Here is a 22065-nt window from a genome sequence, read left to right as displayed (position 1 = left end):
GGGGACAACGTCATCAATACACTTATTGATGAAGCCAGTGACTGATGTGGTGCACTCCTCAATGCCATCGGAAGAATCCCGGAACATATTCCAGTCTGTGCTAGCAAAACAGTCCTGTAGCTTAGCATCTGCTTCACTTGATCATTTTTTTATTGACCGAGTCACTTGTGCTTCCTGCTTTAATTTGTGTTGTAAGCAGGAATCAGGAGGATAGTATTATGGTCAGATTTTCCAAAGGGACGGCGAGGAAGAGCTTTGTACGCGTTTCTGTGTGTGAAGTAAAGGTGGTCTAGAGTTTTTTTCCCTCTGGTTGCACAATAAACATGCTGATAGAAATGAGGTAAAACAGATTTAAGTTTCCCTGCATTTAAGTCCCCGACCACTAGGAGCCTCTGGATGAGTTTGCTTATAGCGGTATACAGCTCATTGAGTGCGGTCTTAGTGCCAGCATCGGTCTGTGGTGGTTTGTAGACAGCTACGAAAAATACAGATGAAATCTCTCTAGGTAGATAGTGTGGTCTACAGCTTATCATGAGATACTCTACCTCAGGCGAGCAAAACCTTGAGACTTCCTTAGATATCTTGCACCAGCTGTTGTTTACAATTATACATAGACCGCCACCCCTTGTCTTACCAGAGGCTGCTGTTCTATGCTGCCGATAGAGTGTATAACCCACCAGCTGTATGTTATTCATGTCGTCGTTCAGCCACAAATCGGTGAAACATAAGATATTACAGTTTTTAATGTCCCGTTGGTAGGATATACGGGCTTGTAGTTCATCCAATTTATCTTCCAGTGATTGTACGTTGGCCAGTAATACGGATGGCAAGCGCATATTAGCCACTCCTCAGCGGTTTCTCACATGGTACCCCGATCTCTTTCCGCGATATATTTTCCGTCTTTTCTCCTGCGAATGACAGGGACGATGGCCTTTTCGGGTGTCTGGAGTAAATCCCTCTCGTCCGACTCATTAAAGAGAAATTCTTCGTCCAGTTCAAGGTGAATAATCGCTGTTCTGATTTTCAGCAGCAACATTATTTACAAAATAAGTTACAAAAAATGCGAAAAAACAAACAAAATGGCACGGTTGGTTAAGAGCCCATGAAACGGCAGCCATTCTCTCCGGTGCCATCTTCAAGAATGGCTATAGAATATACTGTAATTAATGTAGTGTTTTTAGGGATTGTAGTATACTATAGTATTTACTGTAGTGTTTTTGCAGACGTTACTGTCGTATTTACTATAGTGTTTTTGTTTTATTATCTTTGACGTAGAAGTGGAGGCTTTGTCCTTCAGAAAATCTACTGGAGATACTAAAATATATATTTTTATAACCGGTAGGTAGGACTGGGGTCTGAACAGATGGTTTAGCGCTTCTGCTCTTTTCTATAACCTGTAGGGAACACAATATGGTTTATACTTGGCATTTAGGTTTCTCACTTATGGGTGGCACAAATTGCAACATGGGGGAGGGAAATGGGCAGGGTATATGTAAATTAAATACCGTAGTATTTATTTACTATAGTTAAGTGTTTTTTGTGGACTGTAGTGTTTTTGCTAACATTACAGTAGTATTTACTACAGTGTTTTTTTAAAGGATAATACTGTAGTATTCTACAGTATACTACAACATTCAGCACTACACATAAGCGAGGGATACTACTGTGTGTAGTACAATATTCTACAGAATACTGTAGTATTTTTTCATGTGGGTAAAGACAAACATAATTAATTGTTTGGCACTTTGAATTTAAGGATTGGTGTAGAAGTGTTTGTTGGTGTTATTTCTGTGTACTTTCTGTCCGAGCCCCAGAGACTTGAAGGTCTACCTTGTGCAGTCTGTCTGTCGCCAAGTTTTTGGTGTGTGAATCATTTACTCAAACTCTCAAAGGCTGTCAGTTCCAGGGACTAATGAAAATGAGAGTGGGGATGACTGCGACAAGCCAGGGGAGGTACAATACACGCCTGGCAGACAACCCGGGGTTCACACTCCCCACACACACACTGACTCCTCCCTCCCTCTCTCCCTGCCACCCACCCATGGAACTACAATAATGTATTTTGATATTTGCAGAATGGCCACTCTGCAGAATATCAATGTGAATCTCTCTCTCCTCTCTCATTTTCTCTCCTTTTTCTCAGTCTTTCTCTCTTTCACCTGTAAGTGCTTCTAAATCGCCATTCTTGGTTCCACTCCAAGTCCTATGACTGGCCAGCAGGAGAAACATCCTGCCGCAGCCTGTGAGGTGAATAATATTGGCCAGGTGTTCTTGGCACATGGAGCACTGTGCTGTCGATCCTGAATGGAGCACCGAGCGGCTTCACTTTCCAGATGTCTCATTAATAATGACAGCAAACACACTCTCAGGGGGTTTGTTACTATTGGCTCAAGGTGAATTGTCTTCAGGCAAAGACATAGCCAATCCCTCTATACCTTTCTGTCCCTCACACTGGCTATCAGTCTGTGAGACATTAGTCAATGTGAAAGGGAGTGGGAGTGGGAGTCGCAGCAGAGAGATGTATTGTCTTTGGTTGAAATGTGTGTGGGTTTTCACTGCAGATGGTTTCCCAGTTAATATGGATGCCTGAACAGACGATAGATCTGAAGCAAAGCAAAGATCACACATTGCAGCTCAATCTGTTAGATGGAACATTACCATTTTCATTTCCATATGATGAATAGTACAATTATTTAAATAATTTGATCAAATGCATACATATAATTTAGTTCTACTTCATTGTATTTCCTTGGGGACTTTGTCTTGCATCTCATGTAATTGTCACGGTTGTCGAAAGGAGGAGCGGACCAAAGTGCAGCGTGTGTGTCGTTCCACATTTTATTTATACTGTGAAACTGTGCAATACATAAATAAACTGAATGACAAAAAACAACAAACCGTGATGCAGAGGTGAAACATATACTACTCAAAATTAATCTCCCACAAACCCAGGTGGGACAAACACCAACTTAAATATGACCTCCAATTAGAGACAACGATGACCCGCTGCCTCTAATTGGAGATCATCCCAAACACAGCCCAACATAGAAACAAAAACTAGAACAACCTAACATAGAAATACAAAACTAGAACATAACAACATAGAAAAACTAAACTAGAAACCCCCCTGTCACGCCCTGACCTACTCTACCATAGAAAATAACAACTTACTATGGTCAGGACGTGACAGTAATATACACTGAGTATACCAAACATTAGGATCACCTTCCTAATATTGAGTTGCACTCCTCCCACTCTACAAGGTGTCGAAAGCGTTCCACAGAGATGCTGGCCCATGTTGAGTCCAATGCTTCCCACAGTTGTGTCAAGTTAGCTGGACGTCCTTTGGGTGGTGGACCATTCTTGATACACACGGGAAACTGTTGAGTGTGAAAAACCCAGTAGCGTTGCGGTTCTTGACACAAACCGGTGTGCCCGGCACCTACTACCATGCCCCGTTTAAAGGCACTTAAATCTGTTGTCTTGCCTTATTCACCGTCTGAATGGCACACATACACAATCCATGTCTCAACTGTCTCAAGGCTTAAACATCCTTCTTTAACCTGTCTCCTCCCCTTCATCTGCACTGATTTAAAGTTGATTTAATAAGATATCATACTGTAGCTTTCACCTGGTCAGTCTATGTCATGGAAAGAGCAGGTGGTCTTAATATTTTTAATGCTCAGTGTAAATCAATATAGCCTCAAGAACAAATGATCTGCATAAGAATGACCTAAAAACGTTTTCCCCTCAGAATTATAAATGTATATTATATATGGAACAGTTACTTTATTTTAGAAATGATAAGCATCCTCCCCAGCTATTCAGAGTATACTAGCTATATGTAATGATACATTTACTGTACTGTACTGAAAATACAATACTTTCACTTCACACCAGTGTAGGCTAAAGGCTATAACAGACAGAAGACAGTTATCCCATACTCGGGAATCTTCTATAGCACCAGACATTGATATTTCATAATATTTCAGTTGGTTTTCAGTCCTCACGCTCCACACTGTACCACTAGGCTGACCCACCCGAGAGAGAAAGGCTGACTTTGAAAAAAGTGCTGAGCTGCTTGTTGGGCGGTTTTGGATTTATGAAATTAGTTTCTCCAAAAGCTCTGACCCCATCTCTAGGTAACACTGTTACGCTGCTTTACCCTTTGATGAAGCCCTCTGGACTTCTGGCTAAAGCTGGGTGAAGCTCCTTAGACCTTCTACACCTTCCTAGAGAAGACATGATCCTGATTTAGAGCCTGAATATGACTTTTAGCCTCAACAAGCACATTCTCCCATTCTCAGGAGATCTGGTTGAGCTTGTCCTGTTTCTCTAAACACCCTGCTGGCTCAGAAGAGACAGTTAATTCAGGACAGATACCTTTTTTTATCAAAATTGTCCAATTTCCTCATTAGTCAGTCAGATTGGAACAACATGGAATAATTGTAACATTCACCAGATCGGAACAAGATGGAATCATTTAAACATTCGTCTTTTTTTAAAGACAACAACATCAATTTGTTTGTAACAGGCTGCAGTGTCAAGACATTTCCAGTTGATGTAGGTTGCAAAGTTCATAGAAGAGTACATTAGAATCTTTCTCTTCAGCCATGTTGTTCCAGCAGTAAATCAGTGTGGCTCTGTCTCTATCTGTCTGCAGAGGGAACAGTCTGGCCTGCCTGCTGACCTGCTGTATCACATCACATCTGACTACCTGGACATGTTAGAGCTGATCAAAGCTGACCAGCACAGACAGGGAATCAAAGTGACACCTTGCTTTTATGTAGAGTCTTCACAGATAAGGCCAGACACTGAGCCTGTCTGGCAGCGGGCTGGGTAGACCAGAGGGTTTAAAAACCCCTGTCTCAGCAGCAAAGGGGATACTAGCCTGTCTACTCAACCAAGGCATCATCATCCTACAGGAGGCTAAAGGTCACCATATCCACACCAGCTACAGTGGCAAAAAGAAGTATGTGAACCCTTTGGAAATACCTGGATTTCTGCATATATTGGTCATAAATTTGATCTAATCTTCATGTAGGTCACAACAACAGACAAAGTCTGCTTAAACTAATAACACACAAACAATTATACGTTTTCACGTCTTTATTGAACACACTGTGTAAACATTCACAGTGCAGGGTGGGGAAAGTATGTGAACCCTTGGATTTAATAACTGGTTGACCCTCCTTTGGCCGCAATAAACTCGACCAAACGTTTTCTGTAGTTGCGGATCAGACCTGCACAACGGTCAGGAGGAATTTTGGACCATCCCTCTTTACAAAACTGTTTCAGTTCAGCAATATTCTTGGGATGTCTGGTGTAAACTGCTCTCTTGAGGTCATGCCACAGCATCTCAATTGGGATGAGGTCAGGACTCTGACTGGGCCACTCCAGAAGACGTATTTTCTTCTGTTGAAGCCATTCTGTTGTTGATTTACCTCTGTGTTTTGGGTCGTTGTCCTGTTGCATCACCCAACTTCTGTTGAGCTTCAATTGGCGGACAGATAGCCTAACATTCTCCTGCAAAATGTCTTGATAAACTTGGGAATTCATTTTTCTGTTGATGATAGCAAGCTGTCCAGGCCCTGAGGCAGCAAAGCAGCCCCAAACCATGATGCTCCTTCCACCATACTTTACAGTTGGGATGAGGTTTTTATGTTGGTGTGCTGTGCCTTTTTTTCTCCACACATGGTGTTGTGTGTTCCTTCCAAACAACTCAACTGTAGTTTCATCTGTCCACAGAATATTTTGCCAGTAGTGCTATGGAACATCCAAGTGCACTTTTGCAAACTTCAGACTAGCAGCAATGTTTTTTTTTGACAGCAGTGGCTTCTTCCGTGGTGTCCTCCCATGAACACTATTCTTGTGTTGTGTTTTTGTTCGTATCGTAGACTCGTCAACAGAGATGTTAGCATGTTCAAGAGATTTCTGTAAGTCTTTAGCTGACACTAGGATTCTTCTTAACCTCATTGAGCATTCTGTGCTGTGCTCTTGCAGTCATCTTTGCAGGACGGCCACTCCTAGGGAGAGTAGCAACAGTGCTGAACTTTCTCCATTTATAGACAATTTATCTTAGCGTGGACTGATGAACTTCTAGGCTTTTAGAGATACTTTTGTAACCCTTTCCAGCTTTATGCAAGTCAACAATTCTTAATCGTAGGTCTTCTGAGATCTCTTTTATTCGAGGCATGGTTCACATCAGGCAATGCTTCTTTTGAATTGCAAACTCAAATTTTGTGAGTTTTTTTTATATAGCAAGGCAGCGCTAACCAACATCTCCAATTTCGTCTCATCGATTGGACTCCAGGTTAGCTGACTTCTGATTCCAATGAGCTTTTGGAGAAGTCATTAGCCTAGGAGTTCTAAATGATAGACAAGAAAAATACAATCATTTGTGTGTTATTCGTTTAAGCACACCATGTTTGTCTATTGTTGGGACTTCAGATCAAATTTGATGACCAATTTATGCAGAAATCCAGGTAATTCCAAAGGGTTCACATACTTTTCCTTGCCACTGTATATCTGTTCATCTTGTATATTTGCCAAGAGTGGATTGTGAGAATGATACTCCATGAGTTGTATTATTTGATATGCAGTACATCGCAATTGAATCACCTCACTGGGGCTTGATTAAATCCAGCTATGACTGTCTAGGGACAGAAGGATTGCACTGCACTGGGATTGCATTGTCATATCCAATGACTCATAACCTTTAGTTAGTGTTTTATGTGCGTTTCTATGTAGCTAGTACAGCTCCTCTTGAGGTCGACAAGGACCTGTGCAAACATCCCTCAATGGCCCCAAAGACTAGTATGCCTCTCAATTGGCTTTCTGCTGAGTTAGCGAACCATTTTCACTGCCTTACACGCTTGTTAACTGGCTGATGGCTGACATGAAATATCATCCTGTCACATAGATAAATACTGCTTGGAGCAGGCAGGGGTGTGGTGGAGGGGTTGTGTGTGCTTGTCACTCTCTCTTGTAGTGAGTGGAGTGAGAGGCCGTCTGCTCCACATGTGGTTGGTGCCACCTTAATTGTGGAGGACTGGCTCATAGTAATGGCTGGAATGGAGTAAAGGAATGGTATCAAACACATGGTTTCCACTCCATTCACTTCATTCCAGGCATAATCATAATCCATCCTACCCTCAGCAGCCTCCTGTGGCCTTCTCACATGTAAGGTCACCTGTCAGAGATAGAGAGGAGAGGCCTCTGAGCTCCAGAAATCCACTGTGTCTCCAGATGGCTTAGACAGACACATGCACTCACTTCCCCATCTGCCACCACCCACCTCCTACCACCCGCCTTAACACGGTACAGTACAGCCACCACCCACCACCCACCTCCCCCTACCACCCGCCTTAACACAGTACAGTACTGCCACCACCCACCTTAACACAGTACAGTACTGCCACCACCCACCTCCTCCTACCACCCACCTTTACACAGTACAGTACTGCCACTGTCCACCTCATACCACCCGCCTTAACATGGTACAGTACAGCCACCACCCACCTTAACACAGTACAGTACTACCACCACCCACCTCCTCCTACCATCCACCTTAACACGGTACAGTACAGCCACCACCCACCTCCCACCACCCACCTTAACATGGTACAGTACTGCCACCATCCACTTCCTAGCACCCGCCTTAACACGGTACAGTACTGCCACCATCCACCTCCTACCACCCGCCTTAACACAGAACAGTATTGCCACCACCCGCCTTAACACAGTAGAGTACTGCCACCATCCACCTCCTACCACCCGCCTTAACACAGAACAGTATTGCCACCACCCGCCTTAACACAGTAGAGTACTGCCACCATCCACCTCCTACCACCCGCCTTAACACAGAACAGTATTGCCACCACCCGCCTTAACACAGTAGAGTACTGCCACCATCCACCTCCTACCACCCGCCTTAACACAGAACAGTATTGCCACCACCCGCCTTAACACAGTAGAGTACTGCCACCATCCACCTCCTACCACCCGCCTTAACACAGAACAGTATTGCCACCACCCGCCTTAACACAGTAGAGTACTGCCACCATCCACTTGCTCTGCTAACAAGAAGGCTGCTTGCCGTATCCTTTTGGCAGGTCTGGACAGTGTCTTATGGAGAGTCTTTGTGACGCCGCAGGCCCGGGGCTTTGTGGGGCTCTGTGTCCCATCCCAGTGACATGCTAAAGATGCAGGCTCCTGCTAGACCTGCTGCCTGATGAGGGGCTTTCTCTGTGTGGAAGTGACAACTTGTGACACACTCAACGGGGTGGCAGAGAAGTAGAAAGAGAGTACACTTGACAGAGCTGAAGCACATTGACACAGGACAGTCACGACACACCCACACACACACACACAGTCTGGAGGGTTGTTTCAGGGTCTGTTGCATTGCTGCAGTGCAACATCTGGCAGGTACCTCAAGACTAACTACATTTTTCTGGTCCGTCTTTGTTACCACCATAACTGCAAACTCTGCACACGTGCATTGTAACTGGCCAGCTCCCCAAGGCAGGGGGGTAGAGATGGGTGGGGGGTCGCTCTGCTACTGCTACCCCCCAGCTTGTCTTGTTTGGCAGCCTGTCTTAGGAGGACTGAGTCATTGGGGGCTACTCTGCTCTGCTGCAGTATTCACATTGTAAGCTTGCCTGGGTAAGAGAAAGTGAGACATCCTCATTTCATTCCACTCTAGCAGAGAGGCTCTGTGCATATCACCAACCCTCCCCCGCCAGCCTCTTCCTCTCCTCCCAACCACCTGTACCTTTTCGTCCTTTGTTCATCCATCACGGCGGCTGGAGAGAGGAGGCTGCTGCTGTAGGGATTCTAGGTTGCTTCCCAGCACCATGGGTGTCACACCCTGACCTTAGAGAGCCTTTTCATTTCTCTATTTGGGGGGGGGGGTCACACCGGGTGGTTGGTGGAGCCAGGTTTCAGAACAGAGCCAACTCCCCGCACTCGCTTTAAGGAGCGTGTGACCGTTCAGGCACCATGTTATGCGGTGATACGCACTGTGTCTCCAGTGCGCCTTCACAGCCCAGTGCGTCCTGTGCCAGCGCCCCGCACTTGCTGGGCTAAAGTGAGCATCCAGCCAGGACAGGTTGTGCCAGCTCTACGCTCCAGACCTCCAGTGCACCTCCACAGCCCAGTATATCCTGTGCCAGCTCCGCGCACCCGGTCTCCAATGCGTCTCCCCAGCCCGGTACGACCTGTGCCTGCTCCACGTACCCGGCCTCCAGTGCGTCTCTCCAGCCTGGTATGCCCTGTGCCTGCTCCACGCACCCGGTCTCCAGTGCGTCTCCCTAGCCTGGTACACTCTGTGCCACGCACGAAGCCTCCAGGGATGATCCACTCCCATGGCCCGAAGCCTCCAGTGAAGATCCATGGCCCGAAGCCTCTAGTAGTGATCCATGGCCCGAAGCCTCCAGTGATAATCCATGGCCCGAAGCCTCCAGTGATGATCCATGGCCAGGAGCCTCCAGTGATGATCCATGGCCCGGAGCCTCCAGTGATGATCCATGGCACAAAGCCTCCAGTGACGATCCATGGCCCGAAGCCTCCAGTGATGATCCATGGCCCGAAGCCTCCAGTGATGATCCATGGCCCGAAGCATCCAGTGATGATCCATGGCACGAAACCTCCAGTGATAATCCATGGCCCGAAGCCTCCAGTGATGATCCATGGCCCGGAGCCTCCAGTGATGATCCATGGCCCGAAGCCTCCAGTGATGATCCATGGCACGAAGCCTGCAGTGATGATCCATGGCCCGAAACCTTCAGTGATGATCCATGGTGCGGAGCTTCCAGCGACAGTTCCCAGTCCAGAGCTTCCGGCGACAGTTCCCAGTCCAGAGCTTCCGGTGACAGTTCCCAGTCCAGAGCTTCCGGCGACGTTTCACAGTCCGGAACCTCCTGAGACGGTCGGCAGTCCGGAGCCTCCAGCGACGGTCGGCAGTCCAGAGCCTCCAGTGACGGTCGGCAGTCCAGAGCCTTCAGTGACGGTCTGCAGTCCAGAGCCTCCAGCAACGGTCTGTAGTCCAGAGCCTCCGGCGACGATCTACAGTCCAGTTCCTCCGGCAACGATCCACGGTCCGGAGCCTCTGGCGACGATCCACGGTCCGGTTCCATGGAAGCGGAGGGATCAGCGAGCGGAGCGGGGTCTACGTCCCGAACTGTAGCCACCACCGAGGCTAGATGCAAAACCGGACCCTCCCCTATAGAGTCAGGTTTTGTGGCCGGAGTCCGCACCTTTGGGGGGGGTACTGTCACGCCCTGACCTCAGAGAGCCTTTTAATTTCTCTATTTGGTTAGGTCAGGATGTGATTTGGGTGGGCATTCTAGTTTTTCTATTTCTTTGATGGCCGGGTATGGTTCCCAATCAGAGGCAGCTGTCTATCATTGTCTCTGATTGGGGATCATACATAGGCAGCCTTTTTTCCACCTTTAGTTTGTGGGATCTTGTTTTTGGTACTGTGCTGTGTAGCCCTACTGAACGTTAGGTTTCGTTTGTATTTGTTTAGTTTTCGGTGTTCATTTTTAAATATAAGAAAGATGTCCACCTACCACGCTGCACCTTGGTCCAATCCTTCCAACATCGAACGTAACAGAAGATCCCACCACAAACGGACCAAGCAGCGTGGCCAGGAGGAGCAGACATCCTGGACATGGGAGGATATCTTGGACGGTAAGGATCCTGGAGTTGGGAGGAAATCCTGTCCGGAAAGGATCGCCTTCCATGGGAGCAGACGGAAGCAGCGAGGGTGCATCAACGACGACTCCGGGGTTCACAACCACGAAGCAAGCACGAGAGGGGGGGGGGGGACGGGACACGGGTTGGTTGGCGGAGCCAGGTTTCAGACCAGAGCCAACTCCCCGCACTCGCTTTAAGGAGCGTGTGACCGTTCAGGCACCATGTTATGCGGTGATACGCACTGTGTCTCCAGTGCGCATTCACAGCCCGGTGCGCTCGGTGCCAGCTCCTCGCACTTGCCGTGCGAAAGTGAGCATCCATTCCAACAACGAACGTAACAATGGGTCCATTATGGCTCTGCATTATTATGTCAAAACTGTACAGTGGCTCGGGAGTATAGAAATTTGTTTTGTTGAAGTGATCTGGATGATTAAGTTTGAGGGAGCTTGGGTGGGATAGTTATGGTAAGGAGTAGTATGTTGTAGCCAGTAACATTCTCAAGCCAGCTACTGATACCACACTGTCATCCTCATTACCTAGCTCTCTGATCTCAGACGAGTTAGTGGCATGCTGGTATAACGCTAGTACAGTATCTCACAGTACCTATGATGTATATTTTATTACTTTGTGAACATTCTTGCTGATGCTGTATGCATGTCATCCATATGTTTCAGGGGTCCTAATCCTAATGGGTACATATCTAGAGATTGTATTTTCACTACTTCACCACAGATCTGTTTGACCTAGATGTTTTATCTCACAACGAGGGCGCCTTTTTATGTCATCGACACCCTCCTAGTTCTGTATGTTCTCTCATAACTGTATCGGGTTAATTGTTTGTAAAGGCCTTTTTTCAGGAGATGAAAGGGATATTTCCGTTCAAGCTGTGCTAGTGGGGTTTATGGAAAACATCAAACATACCTCAATTACTTTATTGCCTGTATACAGTAGCAGCACATAATGGAATATTTATTGTTCTTTCACTGATATACAATATTCGCATAGAGAATGTGTCCAGGATAATAAATCCATTTGAGTGCAAGCTGATGTACAGCCCAATAAACATTTAGTTAGAAATTAGGTCGATGAACTGTACCAAATGGCAATATATCCCACAGCAGTAAAATAGAAAAGCTTGTATATGTCAAACCCTGATTTAGGAAAGGTATAGCTATAATGAATCTTAGGTTATGATATATAAGTGAGCAAAAGAGTGCACCTGACCCAGCACCACAGTGTTCGCCACTGGCCAGTCAGTTTGGCTGCTGTACAGATGTAGGATCTTAATTTGATCACACTGTTGCAGGAGAACTTATAGTGTACAGTATTTAAGGTTTAAAAAGACTTCTGAGGTTTGTAATTAACACTAAGACATTGTTGACTTGATTTTCCATTATGAAAAATCTAGCAACCCCTACAAAATTGTCCATTAATTATAATCCACATAATAATTCACATTTCGTGTTGCTTCAAGATTATTTTCCTGCTGTAGCAAACTGCCTCAAATTAAGATCCTACATCTGTAATAAAAAAATTATTAGCCTCTTCCTATTAAGTGCTTCTCAGCTAGCTAACATTCGGCAGCCTCACAGTGTAGCTGTTACTGGCCTCTCTCCCTCTGTAGTTACAGCAACTCATGGAGCTATTTTTAATAAGCTCAGGGTGGCCCAGGGGGAATTGGAGAAGCTTGTCAATTATTAGGATACATAATGGGCCTGTATCTAGAGGCATACAGGGCTTATCATCAGCCTGTCTAGTGCAGCACTAGCGAGAGCATGAGTGCTGGGTAATGTGGACAACAAGAGTGTTGTCTAAGATCAGGATGGTGGCCAATGAGTGACAGGGTGGAAAATGTGAAAAATTTGTCAGAGAGTTGGTGACTAGCCAGGAGTGACAGGAGGGGAAAGGGAGAGCTGGCACCAGCGGAGATGAGAGAGTGGAAGAGAGAGTCAGACAGATCTGTGAGGAGCGAGTCAGACAGACCTGTGAGGGGCGAGTCAGACAGACCTGTCTTCAGCTGAAGACCAAAACAATCCTATTAAAGAGAGTGATAGAATGATAGACTGTCAGGGAAGGAACAGATCTTCAGGAAGCCACAAGAGTCTTAACAGTTTAATTCACCCTGAACTCACCTTTCCGTGTGTGAGCTAGGGTTAGAGTCCCACAGTGTGGCTTGACACAGTTATACATGACACGTCTCCTCACCCAATGGGACCACTGTTTTGTTGGGCAAGGACATCTGGAGGATGTCATGAGGAGGAGGATGGGACGGGGGAAAGGGGAGGAGAGACTTAGGGGGAAAGGGAGAGACCGCTGCCAAAGGCACATAGGGTCAGACAGGAAGTGACCACTCTCTCTCGCCGTTTCCTGTCAGGAAGAGCATAGAGGGTCGGCTGGTTCACACGGAGAGCATCAACAACTCAGCCTCAGTCTTTGGGCTGGAGCCATTATATATACAACAGTAAATTAGTGTATGAGACAGACAGCCATATAAGGTGCTGCGAGGTTGTGAGTGGAGCTTCCTGTTATGGTTCCATGTGATTACTGCACTGTTCTGACCTTCACTCTCTCCTTGAGGCCCTATCTAACACCAGTCACTACCACAGCATAGAAATGCGCACAGTAGACCAGATACAGTCCCTCAGCTAGAGGGTTAGCTCTTGTCTGTTCGACGTTCCCATGTTTCTTCTTTTCACAGGTTATATCTGTCACGCCCTGATCTGTTTCACCTGTTCCTGTGATTGTCTCCACCCCCTCCAGGTGTCGCTTGTTTTCCCCAGTGTATTTATCCCTGTGTTTCCTGTCTCTCTGTGCCAGTTCGTCTTGTATGTTTAGTCAAGTCAACCAGCGTGTTTTTCCCGTACTCCTTTTTGCTATTCTCCTTTTTCTAGTCCTCCCGGTTTTGACCCTTGCCTGTTTCTGGACTCTGTACCTGCCTGCCTGACCATTCTGCCTGCCTTGACCACGAGCCTGTCTGCCACTCTGTACCTCCAGGACTCTGATCTGGTTTTGACCTTTTTGCCTGTCCACGACCATTCTCTTACCTACCCCTTTTGATTATTAAATATTGTAAGACTCCAACCATCTGCCTCCTGTGTCTCGCCTTGATAATATCCTGGGGTTTATATGTGAGGTATATGATTTATGGTCTGGAATAGGAGGGGTAATGTATTCACAAATTGGCCCCTGGTGAGGGATTATTCCTCATGGGAATGTCATGGCCCTACATCATATCCTGTTGGAGTAATTAACTGTAATAACCAGGTAACATGATTTCCAATCAAACCTCCATTTGGGCATGTCACCGTTTATAGAATATCTTTTAGCAATTGTGTGTATATTCTCCACATTAGCTTCCATTAGGGCCTATGAAAACCTAATTGGCTCTTAAAGGAATGTCATGTTTATAGGGCCCTATAAAATCTGGGATACAGAACGTGGACAGAGTCCAGACATTAAAACGGAATTCAACAAAATAAAAAAATGAATTGAGCTTAGTAAGGAATCAACTAAATGTATTGAAAATGAATTAATTTGTCAAAGCTTATCATAAGACATGAACAGAATGCATCAGTGATTCGTATTTCCTGCAACTTTCTGAAGAGGCAACGAGAATCCCCCATCTGTGTATGTGCGGAGCGCACATCTACCATTTTGTGTAGCAGTTAGCGATGAGGCTAATGAAAATTCTTCTGGTAGATGGAAAGGCTTTCCCAAAAACCTTCTCAATTAAATGTTAACTAGCTACAATGTAGCCTATGCCTACCTGGCAGAATTATATCATGATTATTTGCGTCAATCCAGTTGGTATTTGTTTAGCAAACTCTACCAACACGTGCGGTACAAAAACACCCGCTAAAAACCACGCTGGAATTAAAGGGTTACTACACCCAACAATGTAAATAAAATAACAAAAATCCTGATGTGGTTTAAACATTGTTGTGGACTTAGAACATCCAAATGTGTTGTTTTTCTATTTCTTTTTTTAAAGTGTGTTTTTTTTTGGGGGGGGTGGAAACCTGAAAAAACAGGGGAAAAGGAAACCTTGAAAAACAAAACAGATTTTTATAGGGCCCTATGTTTATATTTCCTTGGTGGAGCTAAATTGATGCCCAGCAGATAAAAAGTCTCCACATCATCAAATATTTATAAGGCTAGTGTTAGTTAACTCAGCGTTTAACAAGAGAGTGTGGTGCTGCTGCACATCCATTGATTGGGTCTGAGACGTGAGAACACACACACACACACACACACACACACACACACACACACACACACACACACACACACACACACACACACACACACACACACACACACACACACACACACCGCCTAACAGGGAGAAAGAGAGAATGTTTGTCTGTTGCATGTTAATGTATCCCACAGGAGAGAACACTAAGTGATAAAAGCCTACTCTGTAGAAGAGCTGTTCACTCCGTCTCATCCTCTATCCCCACCTGAGGCTCTGGGTATACTACTGTAAATCAACATGCTGGATGAGTAATTAGTAGTCAGGAGTGAAACAGTGAATTCGTGATACCGTGGTATGGATGAAACAGTGGTAGCTATGTGCGAGTGAGTGTGAATTGGTGAGTTTTATCCTAACATCAGGCATGGGGAAGTAATGCATGAGGGCGAGAGTGAAGAGAGTGTGTGCGTGGAGGAAATTGAAAGTCAATCAATGGACCACTGAGGCAAGGAGAATGAGTGAAGGAATGGATGACTGACTGCCTGGGGAGGTGAGTGACAGAGGCAGCTGGCTGTGTGTCTGTGTGCAGAGGTTCTCAGCAGCCTTCCAAATGAAATGAGCTGCCAAGCCAAGTCCTTTAGCACAGTTTGCGGCAGGGATTCAAGGTCAGTGCTGCTGATTCTGCTGATGCGTTTTATTCTCTGGTGCCAGTGATGCTGTGCTGTATGGCTGGGGGGCACAGCCTTTTACGCCAGCCTTTCCCCCCACCACACACACGTCCTCCCTTCCATTATCACCCCGGTGCGCCACTGCAAGTTAGTGTGCATTTAGCTGTTAAATGAAATGGGGGAAGGGTGGTGGTGGTGGTCCTAGCCATAGAGCCTGGATACCCTCGCTGGTGTGCTGCGTAGCAGGCAGGAGATGGATGGGGAGAAGTGTCCTGATTTCCCATGTGACCACAGTAATTGTATTATATTGGAGGTGGGGGCTGTGAGGCCATCAGCTGGAGGGCAGAGGTATACCTCTGTCTCCCCCTCCCCTATTATGACTGTCATTTTCACATATTAGAATCTGGGTTACTTTTTGATTTTGAAGCATGCTTGGCCAATTTATTCAATGAGTTATACATTTAAATTCATGATTATTTAAACAAAAAGTGGTTTGAGATCTTGGTAAGTGAATCATCTATGATGGATACGTACAGTAGTTCTCTCCTCTGACCTCCTATCCTCTCGCTCTCTCCCTCCAGGCACCATGAGGCCGGTCCACAGGAACTTCTATGAGCCGTCGTCGGCCCCGGGGAAGGGTGTGGTGTGGGAGTGGGAGAACGACAGCGGCTCCTGGACGCCCTACGACATGGAGATCTGTGTGACCATCCAGAACGCCTATGAGAAGCAGCACCCCTGGCTGGACCTGACCTCTCTGGGTTTCTGCTACCTCATTGACTTCAACAGCATGGTCCAGACCAACCGGCAGAGCCAGAGGAAACGCCGCCTGCGCCGACGCATGGACCTGGCCTACCCTCTCATCATGGGCTCCATCCCCAAGTCCCAGTCGTGGCCTGTGGGCGCCAGCTCCGGCCAACCCTGCTCCTGCCAGCAGTGCATTCTAGTCAACAGCACGCGGGCCGCCTCCAACGCTATCCTGGCCTCTCAGCGCCGTAAGCTGTACGGAGGGGCCGCAGGAGCTCCAGGGGCCACAGGCACGCTCAATGTGGTACGGCAGAGTAACACTTTCGCCGGAACCACACTCTGGTCCCCAACCTCCGGTGCCGGGAGCAACAACATACAGCATAACAACATAAGTGCAGGAAGTGGCCAAGCTAAAGCTGAACAGGTGCAGTCACCTCTGTCTAGTTCCAACTTCCCTTGTTCCCCGGCACTGCCGTCCCTTCCGCTCGCACATGGCCACTCCCACACCCATGCACACTCCCACGGCCACCATGTCATCATCAACGGGCAGAACAACCTGAACCGGCCGGGCACCCAGCGCATTTCCATGGGCACTGCTAGAGGAGCCATCCCACCAGGGTAACCAGGATTCATTTTGATTACATTCCACTATAGATTTGCAAACCAAAACCACATCTCTTTTAGTATGAACATTAGAATAACACACAAGCAGTAGGGACATAACAAAAGCACATTCAGTTAGTCTATAGATTGCTTTTCAATGAGATGATAATAGATGAAAGCAATTTGAAGGTAAAAAAAGGAAAATAAGAACCCCATCTCGCTGTCTGTCTACCTGTCTAATATGCCATACAGTTTTAGAATACCTCTGCTGACATACTGTATACAGTGTATGTGTCTGGTGCATTGTGTTGTGTTGCATCACATTATGTCTCTTTGTCTCTCTCTCTCTCTATCTCGCTCTCTCTATCTCGCTCTCTCTCTCTTTCTCTCTCTTTTGCCCTCTCTCTCTTTGTCTCTCTTTCTCTCTCTTTTCTATCTCTATGTTGTGTGTCTGCTGATTTACTGCACTTCTTGTTAACTGGGTGATCAATGGCTCTGCAGTGGGAGCTCCAGGTCCTGGGTGCATTGACAGCTCTACTGCCTCAGCTGCCTCTCCTCTCCTCTCCTCTCTCTCTCCTCTTCTGATCTCTCCTCCACTCTCTCTTCTCTTTCTCCTGTTTCATCTCTTCTCTCTACTCCTCTCTCTGCACTGGGGAGTGTGGGGAACTGTTCTGCTCTACATTTGAATCTTAGCATGGTTGTCCTGGATATCAAGCTTACACTTGCCTCAATAGACTCCAAATAGCTGTTTTCTGCTCAATCCCTCTAATTTTACCCAGTAATTTTCCCCCACACAGTAAGCTATGTGTCATTATATTCTATGCTGAACACTGTATGTGTGTTCTGTTGTTTGTGTGTGTGAAGGTGTGTTCTTGTGGAAGTGTATGCCTGTGTGTGTGCATGTGTAAAGCTGTGCTCCCATGTAGCTGTGGAAACCCATTTGCCATGGAGGCAGAGATACACTGGGGAGAGGTGAATAATGGATCAAGGAAAAATGGGAGCTTGAGCAGAACGATCCGACCCGAGAGCAATTTAGTGAAGGGAACTAAAGGAAAGTAGTGTGTAGAACTGTAACCAATACCGCTGTTCCTATCCTGTTTTCTTTACTAAAATAAACCCTCTAGTGATCTAATTTCATTCCATTTCCCTTTCACAGCTTATGGGGACAGTATGTATTGAAATGATACTGTCCTTCAGGCAGACTTCACAAGGCCTAGTTCTGTGTAAGGGAATGTGTGATGTTGGCAGTTCATGGCAGCACATGACTGGACAGGTGAAGGCTGGAAACCTGAACATGTGAAACAGACAATAGTGTATTATTATTGTGTGTGTGTGTGTGTGTGTGTGTGTGTGTGTGTGTGTGTGTGTGTGTGTGTGTGTGTGTGTGTGTGTGTGTGTGTGTGTGTGTGTGTGTGTGTGTGTGTGTGTGTGTGTGTGTGTGTGTGTGTGTGTGTGTGTGTGTGTGTGTGTGTGTGTGTGACAGCTGAGAACCCCTGTAGTGATTTTTAAGGGTCCTATCAAATCAGAGGGCTGGAGTGGATGGAGTGCTCGTTTCTCACCTCTCTGCACAGTAGGCGGGAGGGAGCTGTGAGAGGCTGTGGGAGAAGACTGAGAGAAAAAATGGAGAGAGACAGAGTGAGAAAGAGAAAGGGTTGAGGTGAAGAACAACATTTCCCAGGCGTGTGGCTCTACACACACAGGATGAGTGTGGTTAACAACTACACACACAGGAGGACACAGACACGTGAACACCCTCACATATTCCCACCAGTGCATTGCAGACAGATAACACAGAAACCCACGCAGAATAGAAACATTTGAAGTTTTTTTTCTCACACACCCACACCCAAATATCACTTGTTTTATACACCCTATAACTACCTCATAAACTCACTGCGTCTTTTCTGTTCTCTGTGCTGATTTTGAAACCCACTGAGGGTTGGTGTGAAATAGCTGAAAAGAAAACATGCGTCTTATCTGATGTTGCAGTAATTCTCTCCATAGTAAATGTTCCAATAACATGTTCCGCTCTGCAGCACTGTGTAGTATGAATTTCACACATGCCGGTAGTAGGCAGTTGCTATATTACACATCTGTACACATTGTAAGCTGTCACCAGTGACAAAGAATGTAGTTGAAATAATAACCTTGTGAGAACATGTAGGTGTTTATAATTTCTATTGATTTATTTCATGTAAGGGTGCGTGCTGGTGGCAGGGAAGTCAGGCGCAGGAGATCGAACTTGGTATAAAACGGAGCAGTTTAATAAGTGCTCAAAAACTCCGAAAACCAAAATAATACAATTGGGTACAAAACCCGTCGCACACCAGAACATATCTTGCACATAATTTACAAACAAACAATCACCGACAAGGACAATGAGGGGAACAGAGAGTTAAATACACAACATGTAATTAATGGGATTGGAACCAGGTGTGATACAAGACAAGACAAAACCAAAGGAAAATGAAAAGAGGATCAGCGATGGCTAGAAGGTTGGCGACTTCGACCGCCGAACGCTGCTCGAACAAGGAGAGGGACCAATAAAGTCGTGACATTTCACCTTTATTTAACCAGGTAGGCCAGTTGAGAACAAGTTCTCATTTACAACTGTGACCTGGCCACGATAAAGCCAAGCAGCGCGACAAAAACAACAACACAGAGTTACACATAAACAAACGTACAGTCAATAACACAATACAAAAATCTATTTACAGTATGTGCAAATGTAGAAGAGTAAGAATAAGCCATGTAGGCAAAATAATTACAATTTAGCATTAACACTGGAGTGATCGATGTGCAGATGATGATGTGCAAGTAGAGATACTGGGGTGCAAAAGAGCAAGAGGATAAGTAACAATATGGGGATGAGGTAGTTGGGTGTGCTATTTACAGATTGGCTGTGTACAGGTACAGTGATCGGTAAGCTGCTCTGACAGCTGGTGCTTAAAGTTAGTGAGGGAGATATGAGTCTCCAGCTTCAGAGATTTTTGCAGTTCGTTCCAGTCATTGGCAGCAGAGAACTGGAAGGGAAGGCGGCCAAAGGAGGAATTGGCTTAGGGGGTGACCAGTAAAATATACCTGCTGGAGTGCGTGCTACGGGTGTGTGCTGCTATGGTGACCAGTGAGCTGAGATAAGGCGGGGCTTTACCTAGCAAAGACTTATAGATGACCTGGAGCCAGTGGGTTTGGCGACGAATATGAAGCGAGGGCCAGCCAACGATAGCATACAGGTAGCAGTGGTGGGTAGTATATGGGGTTTGGTAACAAAACGGATGGCACTGTGATAGACTACATCCAGTTTGCTGAGTAGAGTGTTGGAGGCTATTTTGTACAGTGGGGGAAAAAAGTATTTGATCGCCTGCTGATTTTGTATGTTTGACCACTGACAAAGAAATGATCAGTCTATAATTTTAATGTTAGGTTTATTTGAACAGTGAGAGACAGAATAACAACAAAAATATAGAGAAAAACGCATGTCAAAAATGTTATAAATTGATTATCATTTTAATGAGGAAAATAAGTATTTAACCCCCTCTCAATCAGAAAGATTTCTGGCTCCCAGGTGTCTTTTATACAGGTAACGAGCTGAGATTAGGAGCACACTCTTAAAGGGAGTGCTCCTAACCGCAGCTTGTTACCTGTATCAGAGACACCTGTCCACAGAAGCAATCAATCAATCAGATTCCAAACTCTCCACCATGGCCAAGACCAAAGAGCTCTCCAAGGATGTCAGGGACAAGATTGTAGACCTACACAAGGATGGAATGGGACACAAGACCATCGCCAAGCAGCTTGGTGAGAAGGTGACAACATTTGGTGTGATTATTCGCAAATGGAAGAAACACAAAAGAACTGTCAATATCCCTCGGCCTGGGGCTCCATGCAAGATCTCACCTCGTGGAGTTGCAATGATCATGAGAACGGTAAGGAATCAGCCCAGAACTACACGGGAGGATCTTGTCAATGATCTCAAGGCAGCTGGGACCATAGTCACCAAGAAAACAATTGGTAACACACTACGCCATGAAGGACTGAAATCCTGCAGCGCCCGCAAGGTCCCCTGCTGAAGAATACATATACATGCCCGTCTGAAGTTTGCCAATGAACATCTGAATGATTCAGAGGACAACTGGTGAAAGTGTTGTGGTCAGATGAGACCAAAATGGAGCTCTTTGGCATCAACTCAACTCGCCGTGTTTGGAGGAGGAGGAATGTTGCCTATGACCCCAAGAACACCATCTCCACCATCAAACATGGAGGTGGAAACATTATGCTTTGGGGTTGTTTTTCTGCTAAGGGGACAGGACAACTTCACCGCATCATTTGACGGTGCCATGTACTGTCAAATCTTGGGTGAGAACCTCCTTCCCTCAGCCAGGGCATTGAAAAAGGGTCGTGGATGGGTATTCCAGCATGACAATGACCCAAAACACACGGCCAAGGCAACAAAGGAGTGGCTCAAGAAGAAGCACATTAAGGTCCTGGAGTGGCCTAGCCAGTCTCCAGACCTTAATCCCATAGAAAATCTGTGGAGGGAGCTGAAGGTTCGAGTTGCCAAACCTCAGCCTCGAAACCTTAATGACTTGGAGAAGATCTGCAAAGAGGAGTGGGACAAAATCCCTCCTGAGATGTGTGCAAACCTGGTGGCCAACTACAAGAAACGTCTGACCTCTGTGATTGCCAACAAGGGTTTTGCCACCAAGTACTAAGTCATGTTTTGCAGAGGGGTCAAATACTTATTTCCCTCATTAAAATACAAATCATTTTATAACATTTTTGACATGCGTTTTTCAGGATTTTTTTGTTGTTATTCTGTCTCTCACTGTTCAAATAAACCTACCATTAAAATTATAGACTGATCATTTCTTTGTAAGTTGGCAAACGCACAAAATCAGCAGGGGATAAAATACTTTTTTCCCCCACTGTAAATGACATCACCAAAGTCAAGCATCGGCAGGATAGTCAGTTTTACGAGGGTGTGTTTGGCAGCATAAGTGAAGGAGGCTTTGTTGCGAAATAGGATGCCGATTCTAGATTTAATTTTGGATTGGAGATGCTTAATGTGAGTCTGGAAGAGAGTTTACAGTCTAACCAGACACCTAGGTATTGGTAGTTGTCCACATATTCTAGGTCAGAACCGTCCAGACTAGTGATGCT

The 22065-nt window shown here is 45.9% G+C and overlaps 1 protein-coding gene across 4 annotated transcripts in view; it reads left to right on the top strand.

Moving 5' to 3' along the window:
- The window catches only part of LOC106579922 (E3 ubiquitin-protein ligase DTX1), a 57855-nt gene that overhangs the window by 19257 nt on the left and 16533 nt on the right, over positions 1–22065 (top strand). For all 4 annotated transcript variants that reach the window (XM_014160325.2, XM_014160324.2, XM_014160323.2 and 1 more), the window contains one exon: positions 16140–16920. In XM_014160325.2, the coding sequence (XP_014015800.1) occupies positions 16140–16920 (781 nt within the window). The remainder of the gene's footprint in view (positions 1–16139; positions 16921–22065) is intronic.

Source organism: Salmo salar, chromosome ssa20 (genome assembly GCF_905237065.1).
Source record: "Salmo salar chromosome ssa20, Ssal_v3.1, whole genome shotgun sequence".
NCBI lineage: Eukaryota > Metazoa > Chordata > Actinopteri > Salmoniformes > Salmonidae > Salmo > Salmo salar.
This window is presented reverse-complemented; position numbering and strand designations above follow the sequence as displayed.